General features: G+C 42.1%; 1 protein-coding gene across 2 annotated transcripts in view; it reads left to right on the top strand.

The window, feature by feature from the left end:
* The window catches only part of MANBA (mannosidase beta), a 112110-nt gene extending 93132 nt beyond the window's left edge, over positions 1 to 18978 (top strand). For both annotated transcript variants that reach the window (XM_040329898.1, XM_040329901.1), the window contains exons 15-17: positions 11600 to 11742; positions 12660 to 12917; positions 18515 to 18978. In XM_040329898.1, the coding sequence (XP_040185832.1) occupies positions 11600 to 11742; positions 12660 to 12917; positions 18515 to 18742 (629 nt within the window). In that variant the 3' untranslated portion in view covers positions 18743 to 18978. The remainder of the gene's footprint in view (positions 1 to 11599; positions 11743 to 12659; positions 12918 to 18514) is intronic.
* The last annotated feature ends 2354 nt before the right edge of the window (positions 18979 to 21332 follow it).

The following is a 21332-nucleotide window of genomic DNA, read 5'->3' on the forward strand; positions in this document are numbered from 1 at the left end:
AAGTATGGACGTCGGGCCAGTGTCGATTTTCCGTCGATTACGTAAGTCGTTCGCGAATAGGGCTGAACGTAATTTACGTTCACGTCGAAAGCATAGGCTATTTGCGGGTTAATTTGGAGCATGCGCACTGGGATACTTTCACTGACGGCGCATGTGCCGTTTGGAAAAAGCGTAATTTACGTGGGGTCATTTACATAATACACGCCCACATATTCCACATTTGAATTAGGCGGGCTTACGCCGGCCTATTTACGCTACGCCGCCGCAACTTTGCTTGATGAATACTGCACTTGCCTGTCAAAGTTGCGGAGGCGTAATGTAAATAGGATACGTTACGCCCGCACAAAAATATGTGGTCCCTACCTAAATCTACCCCACTGTTGGCAAGTGAGAATACCCATCAAACTGTTGGGTCAAAGTGTAAGTCTTTGGCAGTAAGGGTGGGAAGCTAAGTCAACAATCGCATATCATATTGTCTGAAATCCTAATGTACCTAATGTGGTTTAAGGATCTGATTGGCACTAAAATGGTCTAACCTTTATACATGATTTCCATCACCTACAGTATGCTGTATGGGATCCTCTCAAGATCTTCTCTCATTCTTTGCAAGGTCAGCTTTTCAGCTGTGCTATTACTGTCACCAACCTGACTGCTTTTTTTATTTTTTATTTTGTTCCTGAAGAACATTCATATGGATGTAGATCAAAATAGGTGGGTTTGATGGCTATACAGTATATTTCTTTTAACCCTTTCACCCCAGAAGAATTTTTCCCCTTCCTGACCAGGCCATTTTTTGCGATACCGCACTGCGTCGCTTTAACTGACAATTGCGTGGTCATGCGACGCTGAACTCAAACAAAATTTACATCCTTTTTTTCCCAACAAACAGAGCTTTCTTATGATGGTATTTAATTATCTCTGCGGTTTTTATTTTTTGCGCTATAAACAAAAGAAGAGCAACAATTTTGAAAAGCATATCTTTTACTTTTTGCTATAATAAATATCCCAATTTATTTTTATTTTTTTTAAACAAATGTTTTCCTCAGTTTTTAGGCCGATCTGTATTCTTCTACATATGTTTGGTAAAATCGCAATAAGCATATATTGATTTTGTGCAAAAGTTATAGCGTCTATAAAATAGTGGATAGATTTATGGCATTTTTATTATTTTATTTTTTATTTTTTTACTAGTAATGGCGGTGATCAGTGATTTTTAATTGGGACTGCGGCAATCAGTGCTATAAAAATACACTGTTTACTGTATAAATGTCACTGGCAGGGAAGGGGTTAACACTAGGGAGCGATCAAGGGGTTAACTGTGTTCCCTAGGTGTATTCTAATTGTGGGGGGCATGGGACTGACTATGGGAGGAGACTAATCGGTGTTCATACTTGTCTCCTCTCCCCTGCGAGAACGAGGATTTGTGTGTTTACACACACAGATCCCAGTTCTCGCTCTGTCACGAGTGATCATCCCGCCCGCCTGGCACTCCCATCGGCTCCGGGGACACGCTGCGGGCCTTAAAGAGCCATCCTGACGCATTATAACTGCAGCGGCCGGTCGGGGACCGGTTAACATAAAATCTAGTAATCCACACTCAGCCCTGGTTCACACCGGTGCTGCTTTGAAAACGCGGTATTTCATCGCTGTAACGGTCACCACCGTTTACGATATTCCCATTCTATCAACCACGACAGCTTATCTGACACTCCAACCATCCAACAGACACGATCCATTCCATTCCCCAGAATAACCGAGACTCACACATTTCTGGCACTTGTTTCAAAATGTATGAATGCTTTTAATGGTATCTTAGCTTTCTTATATACAGTACAGCATGTTAAAGTTAATCACAGGGACAAAGAACTCTCCAACCACACATCACACAATGGACAATGACATCCAGTTGAGCTAATCATTAGTCATCCCCCAGACGTCCCGCATTTAGAGGGGGTTAATTACTACAGCTTGACAAGTCACATTCCTTTACTAAACATAATTGACATGCTAATTCCCTACCCTTGAAAGGAGACATCTGACCCTTGGACTGCTAACTCACAACACATATATATCATCAATAGCATCTTCACACAATGAAAGGTCTTTGGAGCAGACGTACTTGGTTAGCATCTCAACAGCCTAGGTTAAGCATTAACGTAGACACTCTTATTGACCGGTTGGGGGTCAGCATGAAATCAAACTGTAATATTCCAAGATATCCTGCAAAACATGAATTATCATTTATCAGTTACCCTATGCCCAAAAGGGGCACAGGGTGACCCAAGAGTCATTAGTGACGCTGGCACAGGAGTACCCCCCATCCTTCAAAAGTCTTTGGGTGTCACGGGTCATTCCGTTACAATCGCGATTTCAAAGCCTTACATCGGTGCAATTTGCACTGCAAGTCGCAATGAAATTGGTAAAAAGTAGTGCAGAAACCTTTTTCATAATCACTACGACATGAGTCAGTGACATAAACGGTTCCATGGCCGGCAATGGGGTGCAACTTGTAATGTGATTTGGAACTGTCAAATCACATTACAAGTCGCACAAGTGTGAATGGGAGTAAGTAGAACTTTGGCTTCCCATTAAAAAAATATTAGTTGCAGCATTTATTGCATCTTTTCATCACACTGCAAAGTCCCACTATTCTGAATCGGCTACAAAGGCTATGAATGTGGTTTTCAGTAGCACATGGAGCTCATTGCCCTGAAGAGATTATCCATCCCAAATCACCTTTCCAGATAGCTTACTCAGTCACAACTCACATGAAAGAAGATCTGGCGATGTTTATTCGTCGTATGATCCGTAGAATGCAAGTTACAACAGGTAAAAGAACGATTCTTCCATGCAGGTATAGAGAATAGACACAGGTCAGATGAATTACAGCATTAAAATGACTGATACAGCAAAGAGGGGGAGGAGACTGAGCAGCATGCAAACTAAGGAATGCCACAAGAGACAAACTAGATAGGCATTAAAGAGACAGTACATAATAAAAATAATATCATGTAACATGACACTCCCCGCCTGAAATCTTTAGATTTCAAAGTCTATTACATATATAAAGATAAGTCCAACTTGAACCTGTAGGGGAAGAAACGTTAAAGGTAAAACTGGTGTGTAAACCATAGATACGAGATACCCGCAAACACAAGAAGGTATGCAGTAAATGAACAATGAAACATGACGTCCAAAAAACAGATGGCTTGAGTCCTGCAGTCTATCGTTTGTAATCGTGGGACTTCAACAGTAGCACAGTCAATAGTGATAGTGATATTCTCCCCGCCATAGCAGGTATAGCCGGTACTCCTGCCTAAGTCACTCAATTGGGAGAAGAAGCACCAATTCCGTGGTTGGTCGTGAGAAAGTCCGAGCAGAACCTCCTTTAAAAACAATGGGCAATGTGTATCAAATAAGCAACAGCCCTAACAGCTGATGACCAGGTTGAGAAACGTTCAAAACGATGCGACTTTAGTTTTTGTTCTGAACTCGCAGAGGTACACAGTGTGGTGTACATAGACCTGATTTCTTTATCATTGTCAGGATGTACCAGTTCATAGGTAGTGTCCGTGGAAATTGAGTAGGAGTTTTCAGAAAGAAATCTTGGAGGCGACAGCCGCAAGCAGTCGAGGAGAGCTACTGGAGATATAGCTCTTGTCCCACAATCGGCAGGATTAAGGTCAGTGGGAATATGATGCCATTGCTTTGGCAAGGAGAACCTTCTGATACGTTCTACTCTATTGCTGACGTACACGTAAAATTGTTTAGTTTGGTTGTAAATGTAACCAAGCACTTGTAAATGTAACCAAGCACTATCTTGCTGTCTGTGTAAAATGTGAAGGAATCAATGTTAATGTCCATTTCACTCTTTATGACTTCAGCTATTTCCACTGCTAGCACAGCTGCACAAAGTTCAAGTCTGGGTATGGTATGTGCGGGTTTTGGTGTTAGCTTTGTCTTGCCTAGAACAAAGTTGCAGTGTATGTCTCCATTAACTCCTGAGGTCTTCAAATAGGCCACTGCAGCTATAGCTTCAACTGATGCATCTGAGAAAATATGGATTTCCCTCTGGACAGCGGCTGAGATGGAGACTGGGGCATAGCAACGTGGAATTTGGAGCTGTTCTAATGTCTTCAGAGAACCTCTCCATTTCTCCCATCTTTGTTGTTTCTCAATAGGTAACGGAGTGTCCCAATCTATGTTATCAGTAGTAAGCTGTCTTAATAACATCTTACCTTGGATGGTGACTGGGGCTATAAATCCCAGTGGGTCGTAGATGCTGTTCACTACGGACAAGACTCCTCTCTTGGTGAAGGGTTTGTCACAGGTTGACACCTGGAATGTGAATGTGTCTGCCTTGATGTTCCACAGCAGACCTAGACTTCTCTGTATAGGGGGTGTGTCTGACCCAAGGTCAAGGTCTTTCACACTGGCAGCATAGTCCTCAGGGTGAAATGCATTCATTAGCTCTTGGCTGTTAGATATAATTTTGTGAAGTCTCAAGTTTGCTACAGCTAGCATCTCCTTTGTTCTGGTAAGAAGATTAATTGCTTCTTTAGCAGTAGGAAAGGATTTGAGCCCGTCGTCTACGTAAAAGTTCCTTTCAACAAATTGACGAGCATCGGATCCATACTCAGCTTCTCCAAGCTGAGCTGTCTTTTTTAGTCCATAGATTGCTACAGCTGGGGAAGGGCTGTTCCCAAAGACATGCACCCTCATTCGGTAATCAATTACCTCTTTGTTGATGTCGTTGTCCTTGTGCCATAGAAACCTGAGGTAATTCCTGTTATCTTCCTTGACGATGAAGCAGTGGAACATTTGTTGAATGTCGGCCATCACCGCTACAGGTTCTTGACGAAAGCGAATTAGGACTCCAATGAGGTTGTTGTTCAAGTTGGGCCCTGTGAGGAGCATGTCGTTAAGTGAGAAGCCTTCATGTTGGGCACTGGAGTCAAAGACAACTCTGATTTGGTCTGGCTTTCGTGGGTGATACACACCGAAGGAAGGGAGGTACCAGCATTCTTCTCCTTCTTTCAATGGGGGTGCGGGTTCGGCATGACCCCTGTCAAAGATATTCTGTATGAAGTCCACAAAATGTCTTTCCATCTCTGGCTTCCTGCTTAAGGTACGCTTTAAGGAGGAGAATCTTTTGACTGCTTGATGTAGATTGTTTGGTAGCTTCTCTCTCGGGAGGCGAAAGGGTAGGGGTGCTACCCAGCTATTGGAATCTTCCTGAAAGAACTCATTGTCCATTACTTTAAGGAATTCTTTGTCTTCTGCCGAAGGAGCCAACTTGTCGTCTTCACTGCTTACATTGAAAACTGTAGAACCAAAGCTGTCATCGTAGGTGCGGGAAAGGTTTGTGTTGCAATGTTGCAACTTGCAGCTAGTTACCTTCTCCTTTACCCAGTAGTGATGTGGGCATGGCTCAAAGTGAGTATTACGACCATTTGGCAATACATTTGTCTTGAATGAAGAAATGTTAGTAGGCCTTTTCATTTTGCCTATACAGACGTTGCCTATGATGACCCAGCCTAAGTCCAGGTACTGGGCGAATGGGGCCTCTGGAGGTCCGCTGACCTGCCTGTGTACCTTGTGGATCCTTAGAATATCTCTTCCCAGCAGAAGAAGGATTTTAGCATCTTTGTCAAGTGGTGGGATTTCACTGGCTATTGACCTTAGATGAGGGTGGTAGAAGGCAACTTCTGGTGTAGGTATTTTTTCTTTGTTGGCTGGTATCTGGTTACACTCTACAAGTGTAGGTAAGGGTAATTGTAGGTTATTTTCTAGGGAGGACACAATAAATCCATGAGCCCTTCTTCCAAAAACCTCTGTAGTTCCACTACAAGTGCCTAAGGTGTAAGGGTGAACCTCTCCTTTTGTGCAAAATAGATCGAACAGTTCGGATCGTGCAAGCGATCGATTGCTTTGATCGTCTAAGATAGCATACACCCTTAAAGTCTTTTCTGGCTGATCCTTGTGATGAATATTCACTAGGCATATTTTAGCGCAAGATTTGTCACAGTGGTCTTCCCCACAGACTTCAGTGCACGAAGAAAATACCATGGTGGAATTAGGTACGTGATCTGTACTCTTCCCGCTGTGGTTCTGCTCAGGAGGAAGGTCTGCATGTTGTGAAGGATTGGACTCAAGGGGATGGAGTGCTTGCACATGGTCCTCGGAACCGCACTCTATGCACTTGATAGGAGTTTTACATTCCTTGGCAAAGTGATCGGTGGAAGCACAGCATCTATAACATACCCCAAAAGTCTTTAGGAGTTCCTTTCGTTCTTGTAGGGGCTTCTTTCTGAAACCGATACATTTTTTGAGGGGATGAGGCTTCTTGTGGATGGGACATAATCGGTTTGGGTTTTCGATCTTGCCGCTCTTGTTTGGGGCGGGAGTGGGAATAATGTCTGTCTTCCTAACAGACACGGGACCTCTGCGGTTCCTGTAGGTTGTCACCTTTAGGTGAGGGAGTATTGAACTCGCTGAATGCAAAACTAGGATCGTTCTTGGTGTCAGCAATGTTCCTGACGAAATTGCAGAAGTAGGAGAACGGGGGAAAGGAAACCTTGTTTTCCCGTTTGTATGATGACCCAACTTGGATCCACTTTTCTTGTAGGCCATGCGGAAGCTTGCAAACGATAGGGTTAACTCCTCGAGCAGTGTCCAGGTAACTGAGGCCAGGTAGCTTAGGGTCAGTTTTGGCAAGCTGGACTTCGAGAAGAAGGTCGCTGAGTCTCTGGAACTCTATATTGTCCTTACCAGATATCCTTGGGAAATTTTCCAATCGTTTGAGCAATGCATTCTCTATGGCTTCAGGACTACCGTAAGTCTGTTCTAGACGCTCCCATGCTGCGGTGAGACCTGCAGTTGGATTGTCGATGTAAACTGACCTGAGGCTCTTGACACGTTCTGTAGACTGTGGGCCAAGCAACCCGATCAGCAGATCCAGCTCACGATCGGCAGTAAAACCGATACCGCCTAATGTAGTTTTGAAAGCGGCTTTCCAGCTTCTATAATTTTCAGGATGGTCGTCGAAGTTTACTAGGCCTGACTTGGCGAGCTCATGTCGAAGTAAGTACTTTACTACCTCTGTTGTATCGGTTGCCTCTGACTTTACATAGGAGGTTGCTGGTTGATTGTTGTGGATTGCATTGTTTATGGTATCGTTGCAAAGAGACGTGGGAAGATATGGTGCAGCAAGGGCATTCAGCTGAATTGTCGGGTGAAGGTCTGGAACAGTACTGTTAGCAGGAGGCTGGCGACTTGCTTGCGGATTAGTGTGCCGTTTTGTGACATATGCGGGATCAGCATGACAGTCGGGAGCTGCACTGGGGTGGGTTTGCATGTAGGAAGTGGCTGGAACAGCTTTTACCTGATGATGTGGTGAAGTCCTTGCGTTGCCGTGAAACGTGGAGGTAATTGAGTCTTCACTGCTGTGGTTTAGAACATAGTTCTTAGTGCGTTCAAAAGGATCTTCTACATCTGCCTTGACGCTGACCCTTTCGCTAGCATTTTCATCTGCACCGATAGCTTGTTCCAAAACCTTTAGTTTTGCTGCAGCTGCCTCGTAGTTGCTCTGTTCCTTTAAAGCTTCAATTGTTGCCCTTTGACGTGCCGTTTGAGCTTCTATTGCTGCCTTTTGATGCGCTGCCTCGGCTTCCATTACTGCCTTTTGATGCGCTGCCTCGGTTTCCATTTCTGCTTTTTGATGCGCTGCCTCGGTTTCCATTTCTGCTCTCTTTTTTGCATATGCGGCCCGTACCTTGATAGCCTCTGCTTCGGCGCGGGCATTTATTAGCTGTTCACTAAGCGTTGAGTGCCTTGAACTTCGGGATCTAGAGGAACCTTTGGAACGTCTGGTGGATACAGATTTGTGAGATACAGTGTCCCGTGGCAGCATTAATTTTGCTTCTGCCTTTGCTTTAGTTCGCTGGATAAAGCTTTCTCTTTCCTCATTAAGAAGCTGGGCATTGTTAAGTTGCTCTAAGGACTCCTCAGTGTTGATTCTTTGCAGAATAGTTTTATATTTGTTGCTTGTAGTCTGGTACAGTTCGTATGAAGCAGAGAGATGCTTTATGGCGCCCTCTAGTTGCAGTACCTCATGGCTGGGACATGAAATCACATCAATGTGGGTGAGGATTTTATCCCAAATCTGCTTCAAACTGGTTGCTAGTTCAGTTCTCATGGATTCATAGTTCTCTTTAACCTTCCAAGTGGGTTTCACAGAGCGTTTGGTCAATGCAGTGAACTCTGGGTCCTCATCCTGACTTTCTCTGTGTGAAGCATGCTGTGGTGTTTCATCACACACTGAGCCCTTTCCACTCATGATGGCCTGCAGTACACAGGCTTGACTGTAGCAGTGAAGAGTGTCTGTATACTGTGAGGAGCTGTAACAAGCTGTGCTGGGGTTGTATGCAGAATTCTCATGCAATACACACGGTTACACTTCACTATGATCTGTCCTGTGACGCAGTTATCTCTGTGCAGGCTGCTGGATACGTTCTTTTACTATTCTGAATCGGCTACAAAGGCTATGAATGTGGTTTTCAGTAGCACATGGAGCTCATTGCCCTGAAGAGATTATCCATCCCAAATCACCTTTCCAGATAGCTTACTCAGTCACAACTCACATGAAAGAAGATCTGGCGATGTTTATTCGTCGTATGATCCGTAGAATGCAAGTTACAACAGGTAAAAGAACGATTCTTCCATGCAGGTATAGAGAATAGACACAGGTCAGATGAATTACAGCATTAAAATGACTGATACAGCAAAGAGGGGGAGGAGACTGAGCAGCATGCAAACTAAGGAATGCCACAAGAGACAAACTAGATAGGCATTAAAGAGACAGTACATAATAAAAATAATATCATGTAACATGACACCCACAGATCCTGTTCCTGAAAGTGAAGCCCATCTAATGCATCTTTCTGTGATGGTGTGACAACAATTCTGCACTGCTTCTGAATTCAGAGCAGAACAGCCACTCTCAAGTAGGCTGTGCCTGCGTTCCATCAAAATCAGTGACCTGTCAGATTAGGTAACGGAATTGACTGTCCGTCAGCTGTGCATGCGTTCTACCGATACCAGGTTTGCTAATCTGACAGAACACCTGCAGTCAGAAGAAAGCAGTGGACATCTTACTACACCCAGCTACATCTTGAATTTAACAGTAATTTTAGCAATAAAGTGAGTGTATATAAAAAAATATAGTATATTGACATCTGTGATGGTGATTACATGTTTAATTTTGAAAGCATAAAAGATTTAATATACAAGTTATTGTCGTAAAATGTCTTTGAGAACCCGGGTCTTGCCCCAGGGAACATGTATCAATGGAAAAAAAGTTTTAAAAACTGTCGTTTTTTTCTGGAGCAGTGATTTTAATGATGCTTAAAGTGAAAAAAAAATATGAAAAATTCCTTTAAATATCGTACCTGCTGGGTGCCTATAGTATGCCTGTGAAGTGGCACATGTTTAGAACTGTCCCTGCACAAAATGAGATTACTATAAGAAAAAAGTCATTTAAAACTGCTTGCGGCTTTAATGTAATGTCTGGTCCCTGCAATATGGATGAAAATCATTGAGAAAAATAGCACAGACACAGACAGTACACACACCACGTAGCTTTAGGTGCACACTGCAGAGGACACGGGCAGTACACACACCACGTAGCTTTAGGTGCAAACTGCAGAGGACATGGGCAGTACACACCACATAGCTTTAGGTGCACACTGCAGAGGACACAGGCAGTACACACCACATAGCTTTAGGTGCACACTGCAGAGGACACAGGCAGTACACCACGTGAGAATACTGCAGCTAGCACAATCACCTGCCTGCCAGTAAATTAGGAAATGCAGATCGAGCTAAACTATACAGTGTATAAATATATATACAACACCTGGGATGCATATATATCCTCTACACACTGTAACTGCTCTATCTACCTACTAAAAATGTCTCTCTCTCTCTCTTTCTTTCTTTTCTTTCTTTCTTTTCTTTCTTTTCTTTCTTTTCTTTCTTTTCTTTCTTTTCTTTCTTTTCTTTCTTTTCTTTTCTTTCTTTTCTTTCTTTCTTTCTTTCTTTCTTTCTTTCTTTCTTTCTTTCTTTCTTTCTTTCCTTCCTTCCTTCCTTCCTTCCTTCCTTCCTTCCTTCCTTCCTTCCTTCCTTCCTTCCTTCCTTCCTTCCTTCCTTCCTTCCTTCCTTCCTTCCTTCCTTCCTTTCTTTCTTTCTTTCTTTCTTTCTTTCTTTCCTTCCTTCCTTCCTTCCTTCCTTCCTTCCTTCCTTCCTTCCTTCCTTCCTTCCTTCCTTCCTTCCTTCCTTCCTTCCTTCCTTCCTTCCTTCCTTCCTTCCTTCCTTCCTTTCTTTCTTTCTTTCTTTCTTTCTTTCTTTCTTTCTCTCTCTCTCCCCCCCCCCCCCCCCCCCCCCCCCCTCACCACCGCAGCCCACTACACAAGGCTGACCTGCAGGCGGCCTTTTATAGTGTGGGGCGTGTACTAAACCTCCTGAGCCATAATTGGCCAATTATGGCTCTCCGTTTATTGCAAGCTGTGATTGGCCAAGCATGCGGGTCATAGTGCATGCTTGGCCAATCATCCGCCAGCAATGCACTGAATTATGGGCCGTAAAACGCAACTCCAATTTGGCGCGAACTGTCGAACATGAGTTCGACTCGAATACGAAGCTCATCCCTACTGGCTGCTGATTCACAAGCCTGAAGCTTGTCAATCAGCACCTTGCCACAACCTGTCCTGCCCACTGCTTTCTGGATTGACAGCCCTGCCTCTGCTACGGAAATCCTCCCACTGACAGGCGGCTTTGATGGGCACTGACACGTGGTACTGATTGGCACTGGCAGGTGGCACTGATGTTCTGACAGGTGTTACTGTAGGGCACTGACTGGCACTAATTGGCACTGACAGGCAATCCTGAGGGAGCAGCTGATTGGTACCTTTTTGGCAGCTGTGGTGGCACATCTGATGGGGCTGTGCTGATAATCAATGTGCTGATTATATGCACAGACCCCCCCCCCCTCTGACAGGGAGAGCCGCCAAACGGCTCTCCCTGTCAGCGCAAATCGAGGAATGCCGTTTACTGGCACTTCCTGGTTCATGTGATGATCAGCTGTGATCAAAGATCACGCCGCACTAGCGATGGGCGCGTGCCGGCATGTTATCCTGCTGGATGTCATATGACGCCCAGTCAGGATAATAGAACCACTTCTCGGCCATCAATATGCTATAGGCCAGGCAGGAAGTGGTTAAATATTTTCTGTTCTGTATCACATTTTGATTAAAGAGGTCCTGTGAGGCTCCAAAATGTTGCTGTTTGCTGCAACGATTTGATCATTTTGGAGACCCATGGTGTGCTGGTGGCATTTCTCGCTCTGATTGCTCAGTTTCAGCCAGTGGTCACTTCAGCACCCATTTATACATACAGCCACTTCTGCAGAAACATGTGCATTGGGAGATTTTTCTCCCCCAAGGAGGATTACAACAAATTTAATTTAGTCAAATCGTCAATTACAATATTGCAGTTGTGTTTTTTTTTTTTTTTTTTATGCATGCCTTCTTTTATCTTTAAGAGTATGGAGGGAAGTGGAAAATGCTTCATTACTATGCCAAAGATTTCTTTGCCCCTGTTGCTACAAGTGCATTTGAAGACAAAGATATTTTATACATTTATGGAGTGTCGGATCTTCCGAAGGACTGTTCTTTTAAGCTTGCAGTAAGTTTTTCTTTTTTCATGTATAGATACAGATGTAAAAACCTTGCTCTGACTTGCGAGTTGGTCACCGGTGGTGCTTTCAGATATGGCAGAGGTCAGGGCATTAATGCGTGAATTACAAAAACTTTTCTAAAAATTTGAAAACTTGGTTCTATGTTTAGAAAACCAAGATCTAGTGTTCTAATGCAGACAATTCGGTTGTCGGCGATTTTTAGATGGTTGCACACTGCAATTTTTTGTTACACTAGATTGTATAACTGCTTTTTGTCCCCAGTATTACAAACTACAAACCAAAAAAAGCCGACATGGTACATTCTTGCATACTTTTTACATCCTTCTTGTAAGGATTTAAAAACAGGCTTAGTAATAGGGCTTTGCAGACAGTAAAAACTGTGTGTGTGTGTGTGTGTGTGTGTGTGTGTGTGTGTGTGTGTGTATGTATGTATGTATGTATGTGTGTGCGTATATGTGTGTGTGTGTGTGTGTGTGTATATATATATATATATATATATATATATATATATATATATATATATATATATATATATATATATATATATATATATATATATATATAATGTGTGTGTGTGTGTGTGTATATGTATGTGTGTGTGTGTGTGTGTGTATATATATATATATATATATATATATATATATATATATATATATATATACAAATATATAAATTCTTCTTATTATTATTTTTTCATGTATTTAGCTTTTTGCCTGGAACCCTTGCCTGTACACGTTACTTTTAGCCACATGAAACAGAAAATAGCAAGCCTAGATAATGGGATATAATGTCAGGTGACTTGTAATTTGGTTTAGGTTGAATGGATCTCCCCTTTAAACTAGCAGCTTCTTGTAAATTGTGGAAGACATCTTTGGTGTTTAAGTGTTTTTTTTATCTTCTTCAGCTTAAAGTCTACAATTGGGATTCTCTGATACCAGCATGTGAAACCGTTACAGAAGACTTTGTCATAAAATCTGGGAGTTCTGGACAAGTTTACCAGGAAAATGTTTCAGAATTACTAAAGAGATGTAACCACTCCACCAGACTGAATGCTGTTCTCATTTACCATTTGTTACATGAGGGAGAAATTTATGGCAATAAAAACTGGCATTTTTTAGGTTCACCAAAAGAAGCCAAAGGGCTCCTGAAATCCAATATTACAGTAAGTAGAACTTATTTTAACAAAATACATTTGTTTTTTTCCCCCCCATTAGATTCAAAGTAATAAATGCTGCCTGTTTTACCCCTACACCATTTACATACATACATACAGGGAGTTATTTATGAAAGGCAAATCCACTTTGCACTACAAGTGCAAAGTGCACTTGAAATTGCACTGCAAGTGCACTTGGAAGTGCAGTCGCTGTAAATCTGAGGGGGACATGCAAGGAAAATAAAAAACAGCATTTTAGCTTGCACATGATTAAATAATAAAATCAGCAGAGCTTCCCCTCATTTCAAATCTACCCCTCAGATTTACAGCGACTGCACTTCCAAGTGCAATTTCCAGTGCACTTTGCACTTGTAGTTTGCACTTGTAGTGTAAATGACCCCCTGTATGTTCTATTGTGCATACCATATAGTGGATGTAAACCCACTGTCATGCTTTCCAAACTACTGCCATAGTGCTGATCTATAAGGATATAGATGCCTCCTGCATGTATCCTTACCTGTCAAATGTCTCCCCTCTGTCTGTTATGAGACCTGAAATACATCAGTCACAGCAAGGGGGAAGAACTGACTCCTATTTCTCTGTATGTCAGTTTTTAGCTCACTGAAAAAAGATAAGAGGATTGCTCGGAGCTGGATTTACTCTTTGTTGCAAGACTGGGCACAGATGACATGAAATCCTATACTGTACAAGGTGCAAGCCTTAATTGATTAAAAAAAAATGTGGGTTTACATCCACTTTAATGTATGTGGCACCAGGGGTGAACAGAGAGCAGTTCCCCACACCAACCAGTGCTTACTATGGGCTCCTGCCTTTTGCATGTTCTATCTCTGCTGTCTTATTGCTTTTCTTCTTCTATTCTGAATGAGCCATTCATAGAATTGCCACACATTTACTAGTAGTAAAATAATGGTTGCAAATCAGTTTTTATTCCCAAATCACTGTATGATGAAGCTTAAAGGACCAATCGTGTGAAAAATATTGTATTCTGAGAAGTTTATTCAGCTTGTGTAGTGATCTATGAATTCCTTTTTCTATTTCACCTGCATGTATTTATACTTTTCTCCACATTTTACATGCAGACGTAACTTTCCAGCAAAAGTAACTAATGGGGGTTAGGAAAAAATGAAGCAATTTATGTGCTGCCTTTTCTAAATTCATGTAGTCAATTTTATTATAAACCATTGAATCTGAAGTTCGGGTATGGATATTTTGCATAGTTAGACCTTAGTCCAATGTAAGCATGCATGTGCCATACCTAGAGATCACCGCCCCGCCATCTCATCCAATCGGAGAATGTTTTGCCTTCATTGAGAGGATGCAAAATGTTCTCTGACTGGCTCCTGTGCCGAACAAGCCACCTCCTATGTTCACTAAGCAGCAGGGTAGCTGATCGGCATGCGACCCGGAAGCAATCGGTAATCATTGTAACAGCAGTGACAACAGTAGTTATCTCCAGCCCCCATGGGATCTGCCAGGTATGGCACTTGCTGGACTAAAACTAACCAAAAATATCTAAAACTAATCTTCAGCTTCAGCTTAACACCAGAAAAACAAAAACTCCTTCCTTGCAGTGGGGCAATGGCCGTGGTATAATGGTTAAAGTGGTTGTAAAGGTAGAGGGCCTTTTTACCTTAATTCAGCCTATACGTTAAGTTAAAAAAAAAAAAAAATTAAGTGCAGCTCCCCCCTGCAGTCCATCCTAAAAACTCACCTGAGACCGATCTCGGCCCAGCACTGTGCAGTCTGCAGAATTATTTTTTCCCCTCTCCCAGCTCCTATAAGCTTGGCTCATTGTAGCGGTAGCCATTGGCTTCTGCTGCTGTCAGTCAAAATCTGTGAACAAGGGGGTCGGGGCCAGGGCCGAATCGGACTGTGTCTGAATAGGCGCAAACAGCCTGTCTTCGGAGCGAAACTGCACAAGTGCCCCCATGGGAAGCGGCTTCCTATGGGGGCATGTGGGAAGGGGGAGGACCCAGGAAGATCGGCAGGTGACCTGAAGGAGAATTGAGGCTGCTCTGTGCAAAACCACTGCGCATGCTCACGACTTCATTTTCCCGACGTGCTTTGCGCGGTTTTACGTTGCGCCGGGTTTTGAGAATCGCGACGGGCGTAAAAAAAAATACGAGTTGCGGCGGGAAAAAAAAATTTGAAAAAAAAAAGATGGCGACGCGGGATAGAAGGGTCTACTTTTACAAGGCCTAAACAGTTTAGGCCTTGTAAAAGCAGCCCTAATTTTACGATTGCAAACTAATACTTACGAGAAAAAACGAAGCTGAAAAGCTTCGTGGATCTCCGTAAGTGCTAATTTGCATACCCGAAGCGGCATTTCGACTCGAAATGCCCCCAGCGGCGGATGCGGTACTGCATCCTAAGATCCGACAGTGTAAGTCCCTTACAGATGTCGGATTTTCTGCCTATCTCTTGGAAACTGATTCTGTGGATCAGTTCCAAAGATAGAAACAGGGATACGCCGTCGTATCCCTTTTGTGGATCTGGCCCTTTGTTCTTTAATTCCTGTAGATTTAGGGAAAATTCTGTTGCAAAGCTCAACCTTTGACGTGGTTGCAACATAGAGGAAATAACAGTATACAGTGTGTCAGAAAAGATTGGTGCTTTTCTTGAAAGTCTGTGTATTTTTAGCTTTTTGTTTACGTGACTATCTAGCTATAGATTACAATATATTAAAAGATACCAGCACCACAGGTGTGTGCACAGAAACTAATGGACCGCTGCTGCCCAGATCATTGAATACAATAAACAAGCAATGTCTGTACACCAATCCTCCATCTTCTTGTGCAAAATATATACGTATGTGTGTGTGTGTATAATATATTGTGTGTGTGTGTGTATGTATGTATGTATGTATGTGTGTGTGTGTGTGTGTATATATATATATGTGTGTGTGTGTGTGTGTGTGTGTGTGTGTGTGTGTGTGTGTGTATGTATATGTATATATATATATATATATATATGTGTGTGTGTGTGTGTGTGTGTATATATATATATATATATATATATATATATATATATATATATATATAGTGCTGTCAAGCGATTAAAATTTCTAATCGCATTAATGTCATAGTTAACTCACGATTAATCGCGCGATTAAGGAGGTTCACCCTTTAAAACATTTTTTTTTTGTTTTCCTTTTTATTTTATTTTTCTTTAATATTAAATTGTGTTTTTTTATTTTTTTACATTTTGATCACTTTTATTGCTGTCACAAGGAATGTAAACATCCCTTGTGACAGCAATAGGTGGTGACAGGTACTCTTTATGGAGGGATCGGGGTCTAAAAGACATCCGAGCCCTCCTTTGCACTTCAAAGTATTCAGATCGCCGAAAACGGCGATTCTGAATACTGTGTACTTTTTTAAATCCGGCGCCATTGGCAGCCGAGAAACCCGGAAGTGACGTCATGACGCCGCTTCCGTGGTTTCAATGCGGAGACTGAATCAAAGCCGTTTACGGCTTAGTGTCAGTCTCCGCCTGAACACAGAACGCGGCGGATGGAGGATCGGGTCTCCCGGTGGGACGGGAGGCCCGGTCAGAGCGGCGGGAGGGGGGGGATGTCCCCTCCCGCTCCTCCGGCATAACAACCGAGCGGCTTTTAGCCGCATCGGTTGTTATGTTTGGATAGCCGATCGCCCGCTCTAAACAACGGTACCGGGATGATGCCTGCGGCTGCAGGCATCATCCCGGTATAACCCCCGAACGCCGAGGACGCATATATGCGTCCCGTCGGCGTGAAAGGGTCAAGAGGCACGCTGACAAAAAAAAATGTTTTAAAGGGTGAACCTCGTTAATCGCGCGATAAAAAAATTTACGGCGTTAAAATGGGTTTGTGTTAACGCCGTTAATAACGCGTTTAACTGACAGCACTAATATATATATATATATATATATATATATATATATATATATATATATATATATATATAATCTATCTCTATCTCTATTCTATGGCCCGGATTCACGTACCACTTACGCCGACGTATCTCGAGATACGCCGCGTAAGTGTAGATGTGCGCCGGCGTATCTGTGCGTCGTGCCCACAGAACTAGATACGCCTGAAAATAGGCTTCATCCGACCGACGTAACTTTCCTACGCCATCGTATCTTGGGCGCATATTTACGCTGGCCGCAAGGGGCGCTCCCATTGATTTACGATTCGAATATGCATATGAGTGAGATACGCCGATTCACGAACGTACTTGCGCCCGGCGCATTAATATACGCGGTTCACGTAAGGCTTACGTCCGGCGTATAGTTATTCCCCATCTGAGGCGCAACTCATGCAAAGGTATGGACCAGGGAACAGCCGTCGTATTTTACGTCGTTTACGTAGTAGTACGTGAATATAGATGGGCGTAGATTACGTTCACGTCGTAGGCAGTGATTCGCCGTATCTTAGGCGTTTGTTCCGACGTGATTCTGAGCATGCGCACTGGGATACGTCCATGAGCCGGCACATGCGCCGTTCGTTATTCGTATCTTGATGGCGCTCTGCCCATCATTTATATGGGGTCACGCCTCATTAGCATAGCTCACGCCCACTGCCACTTACGACGAGTTACGCCGAGGGAACCCAGCGTACATTTGGGAGCAAGTGCTTTGTGAATACTGTGCTCGCCGCTCCCCGCTACGTCAGCGTAGCGTATATTCGATACGCTACGCCGGCATAACTAGGCACCAAGGTATGTGAATCCGGGCCTATATCGCTACTCTATATCTCTATCTCTATATCTCTCCAATGTAAATTGAGTGCAAGGTAAGTGCAAAAATACTGCTACATCATTATAATATTTTTAAAGACACCTAAAATGTCAACAGTGACAGCAAAATAGAAAATTAGTTCAACAAAGTTCTATTTGGATTAGTGATGTGAAGTCCAAAAAAGTGCTCTATAGCCAAAATCCTGTGTGTTCCACCACAGTGTAAATTCTTCACCAATCCTACTAAAATTAACTCACCAGATAATTCTGCTGGTTTATAATCTTATGAGCATACCTATCTCCCAATAATTGCTGACTGCAACTGAATCTCCTTATAGATATGTGGTCAGTATCCCATCTCACAGATTACAGTAACCAATGTGAAAGACAAAAAAGAAAGACTTCCGTGGCGTAAAACTGTACCACAGCCTTTATTAAAACCAGTATAGATTCCACTCGCATGTAGAAAGTGCCAACCTGGAAATAGGGAAACACGCTCAGCTTTTTTGCTGGTCAATGTCAGGCTTGCCGTAGACCATGAGTATGAACCGCCACATGCGATGTCATCAGCAGCGTCTTTGCCCCGGCTTACGTACGTTTCGTCGTGTGACGTCTTGAAGCAGCGGCAGATTAGTTTTCTCCAAGACAATTGTGCCAGAACAGTTTTTATATTATTGGTTCATGCTCTTTTATTCACAGATTTAACAGATTTCATTATTGGGCAGACCTATAAAACTGGTAGGGAAATAAGAACTGTTTTGGATAGTTTTTCAGATATCTTTTTTTTTTTAATTGGCCTGCTCTGTAGAAATGCAAACCAGGATTATGGTTCTAATCATTTTGTATCAACATGTTGTGTTTCTCCAGGTATCCATTTATCAGATGAACCAGGGGACCTATGTGTTTACTCTAATTAGTACCTACCCAGCTCTTTTTGTATGGTTGGACGTTGGAAACATAGCTGGAAGGTTCAGCGATAATGGTTTTCTTCTAACGGAGTACAAAACTGTCATTTACTTTTTTGCCCAAAATCCAACTACAGTTACTGAACTGGAGAAAACATTGCACATAACTACTCTTAGAGATATATACTGATATTGAGCTGGATTCAAAGCAAAGCAGGAGTAAAAACATTATCTTCTAATAAAACAATTCACTTACTTATAAATCCAAAAATGTCATCATTACTTATTTGGGCTATTCCTTTTTACATTTCCATGATTGGACATAGTATTGTATATTTCAATTGTAACTAGAAAACATGATTGTATGTTTCTCTTTCAGACTTTTTTTTTTAAATCCCATCAATAAAAGGACAACACAAAGCCTTACAGTTTTGGCTATATAAAAATAGCTATTATGTTGGCATACTGTATAATAACCACAGGAGCCTGTGAAAGCAGATTTTTTTTTTCAAGGCGCAGGCACTATAGCCATCATCGTTGTTCAATTTTTTGAATGAATCTGATCTCAGACTTCACTGATTGCATCCTCATTGCAGAAATGTGAACTGCTGTCTGAACTGAAACGCGTCAGTCACTGTCTACTCACTATGTACTGAAAGACAGGATATGCCAACCACAAAACCAGCAATGGCTGCTTTCATGTCCATATTCACATAGTTAGACTATGATGAAGAGAAGGGCAGCATGACAATTCCAAAACTGGCAATGGCAGTTTTCCTATGGCCATTCTCGCATACTAAAATCATGGTGTTGTGGCCTATGAGCCTTGGCCTCCTGATAATCTTCCTAAAAGGTTTGTTTTAAATACAATTCCTGCATGTTGCCTCTTTTCAAGTTGCTTCAACTCCAAATAGATTTTTATGCTGTGTAGAGAATTAACAGTTTTAGAAGGACTGTGAATTACAAATATTCTTTAGACCTGTCCCTTTAAATGGTTTGGTTTATTTAATTTGCATTCTCTTGTCTTTCTATGCATTTCTTTTACTGCTCTCCTGCCTCTGACAACTTCAACAACTATAATGTGCATTTATTTTGGTGATGTTGGGGCTAAACTTAATCACGACCCCCCTCATAATTTTATTAAGTTGACCACCAGTGCTGCAGATGGTCAAAATGGTTGCATTCTGGTAAAAGCCGGTTCCCCAAAAAGTTTATTGATTTTATGAAGATGTATGGGTTTTATTGTGAATTTTTAGAACCAATACATTTTATTGATAATTGGGGTAAAAGGGTACAGGCATACAGTCCCTTGAACTTTTTCAAATTTTGTCATGTCACAATCAAAAACGTAAATGTGTTTTTTGGGATTTTATGTAATGGACGTAATTGTTGTGAAGTGGAAGGAAAATGATAAATGGTTTTCAATTTTTTTTACAAATGTTTGAAAAGTGTGGTGTGCATTTGTATTCAGCCCCCCCTGAGTCAATACTTTGTAGAACCACATTACACTGCAACTACAGCTCCAAGTCTTTTTGGGGATGTCTCTGACAGCTTTGCACATCTAGAGTGACATTTTTGCCCATTCTTCTTTGCAAAATATCTCAAGCTCTGTCAGGTTGAATGGAGAGCCTCTAAACAGCAATTTTCAAGTCTTGCCACAGATTATCAATTGGATTTAGGTCTGGAGTTTGGGCAATTCTAACACATGGATATGCTTTGATTTAAACCTTTCCATTTTAGCTCTAGCTGTATGTTTAGGGTCGTTGTGCTGCTGGAAGGTGAACCACCGCCCCAGTCTCAAGTCTTTTGCAGACTTAACAGTTTTTCTTCTAACATTGCCCTGTATTTGGCTCCATCCATCTTCCCATTAACTCTGACCAGCTTCCCTGTCACTGCTGAAGAAAAGCTTTCCCACAACATGATGCTGCCACCACCATGTTTCAAGGTGGTGATGGTATGTTTAGGGTGTTACTGTTCTGATCCTTACGCTTGCTCTGCATGTCTGAGTGGCTAATTGTATTAATTTTTACTCTTCACTTATTAAAACGGTACTACACCAAGAGTATTTTTGGTGCTTCTTTCCCCTCTGCCTCTTGTTTTGCAGTGTGGGTTTCCCAGCAGCCTTGCATCTCCTTTGGTGTTGGTTACTGGGTTTAAGGCCTGGTTCACACTGATGCGAGTTCATAATGAATGTGATGCGCCAAAAACATTCTAAATTCGCATGTCATCCAAAAAGTCATTGTTTTCAATGAGTCGTTCAGATACATGTGTTGCAATTCCTCTACTACGAATGTCATGTGATAAAAAAAGGGTCTTGTGCGCGTTTACAGCATTACGTTGCAAATTTAGTCTCCATAGACATCAATATAAATCGTTCTGGAATCGCATTGATGGTTCACATATGTGCGAATTCCACTACACTACTCTCCACAAAAAAAAAGGAAATACACAGGAAGTTAATATATATATATTTTTTTTTTTTAACATGATTCCATTGGCTAGATTCTAGAATATCAATCGCAGAATGTCCAGCAAATTCGTAAGGCAACAGTGTGAACCGAGCCTTAACCCTTTAGGCTAATTTATCTCTTGGACTCTTTAATGGACTGTACACCCTATAAACTCAGGATCTATACCTTTTTGGCTTCCTGACACCCTACAGAGAAGGGTAGCGCTAAGAATGTTGTTTGGCTAAATACAAATGCATGCCACACCTTTTTCAGATATTTATTTGTAAAGAAAATTGGAAACCATTTATAATTTTTCTTCAACTTCACAAT

This window comes from Rana temporaria, chromosome 1 (assembly GCF_905171775.1).
Source record: "Rana temporaria chromosome 1, aRanTem1.1, whole genome shotgun sequence".
Classification (NCBI taxonomy): Eukaryota; Metazoa; Chordata; class Amphibia; order Anura; family Ranidae; genus Rana; species Rana temporaria.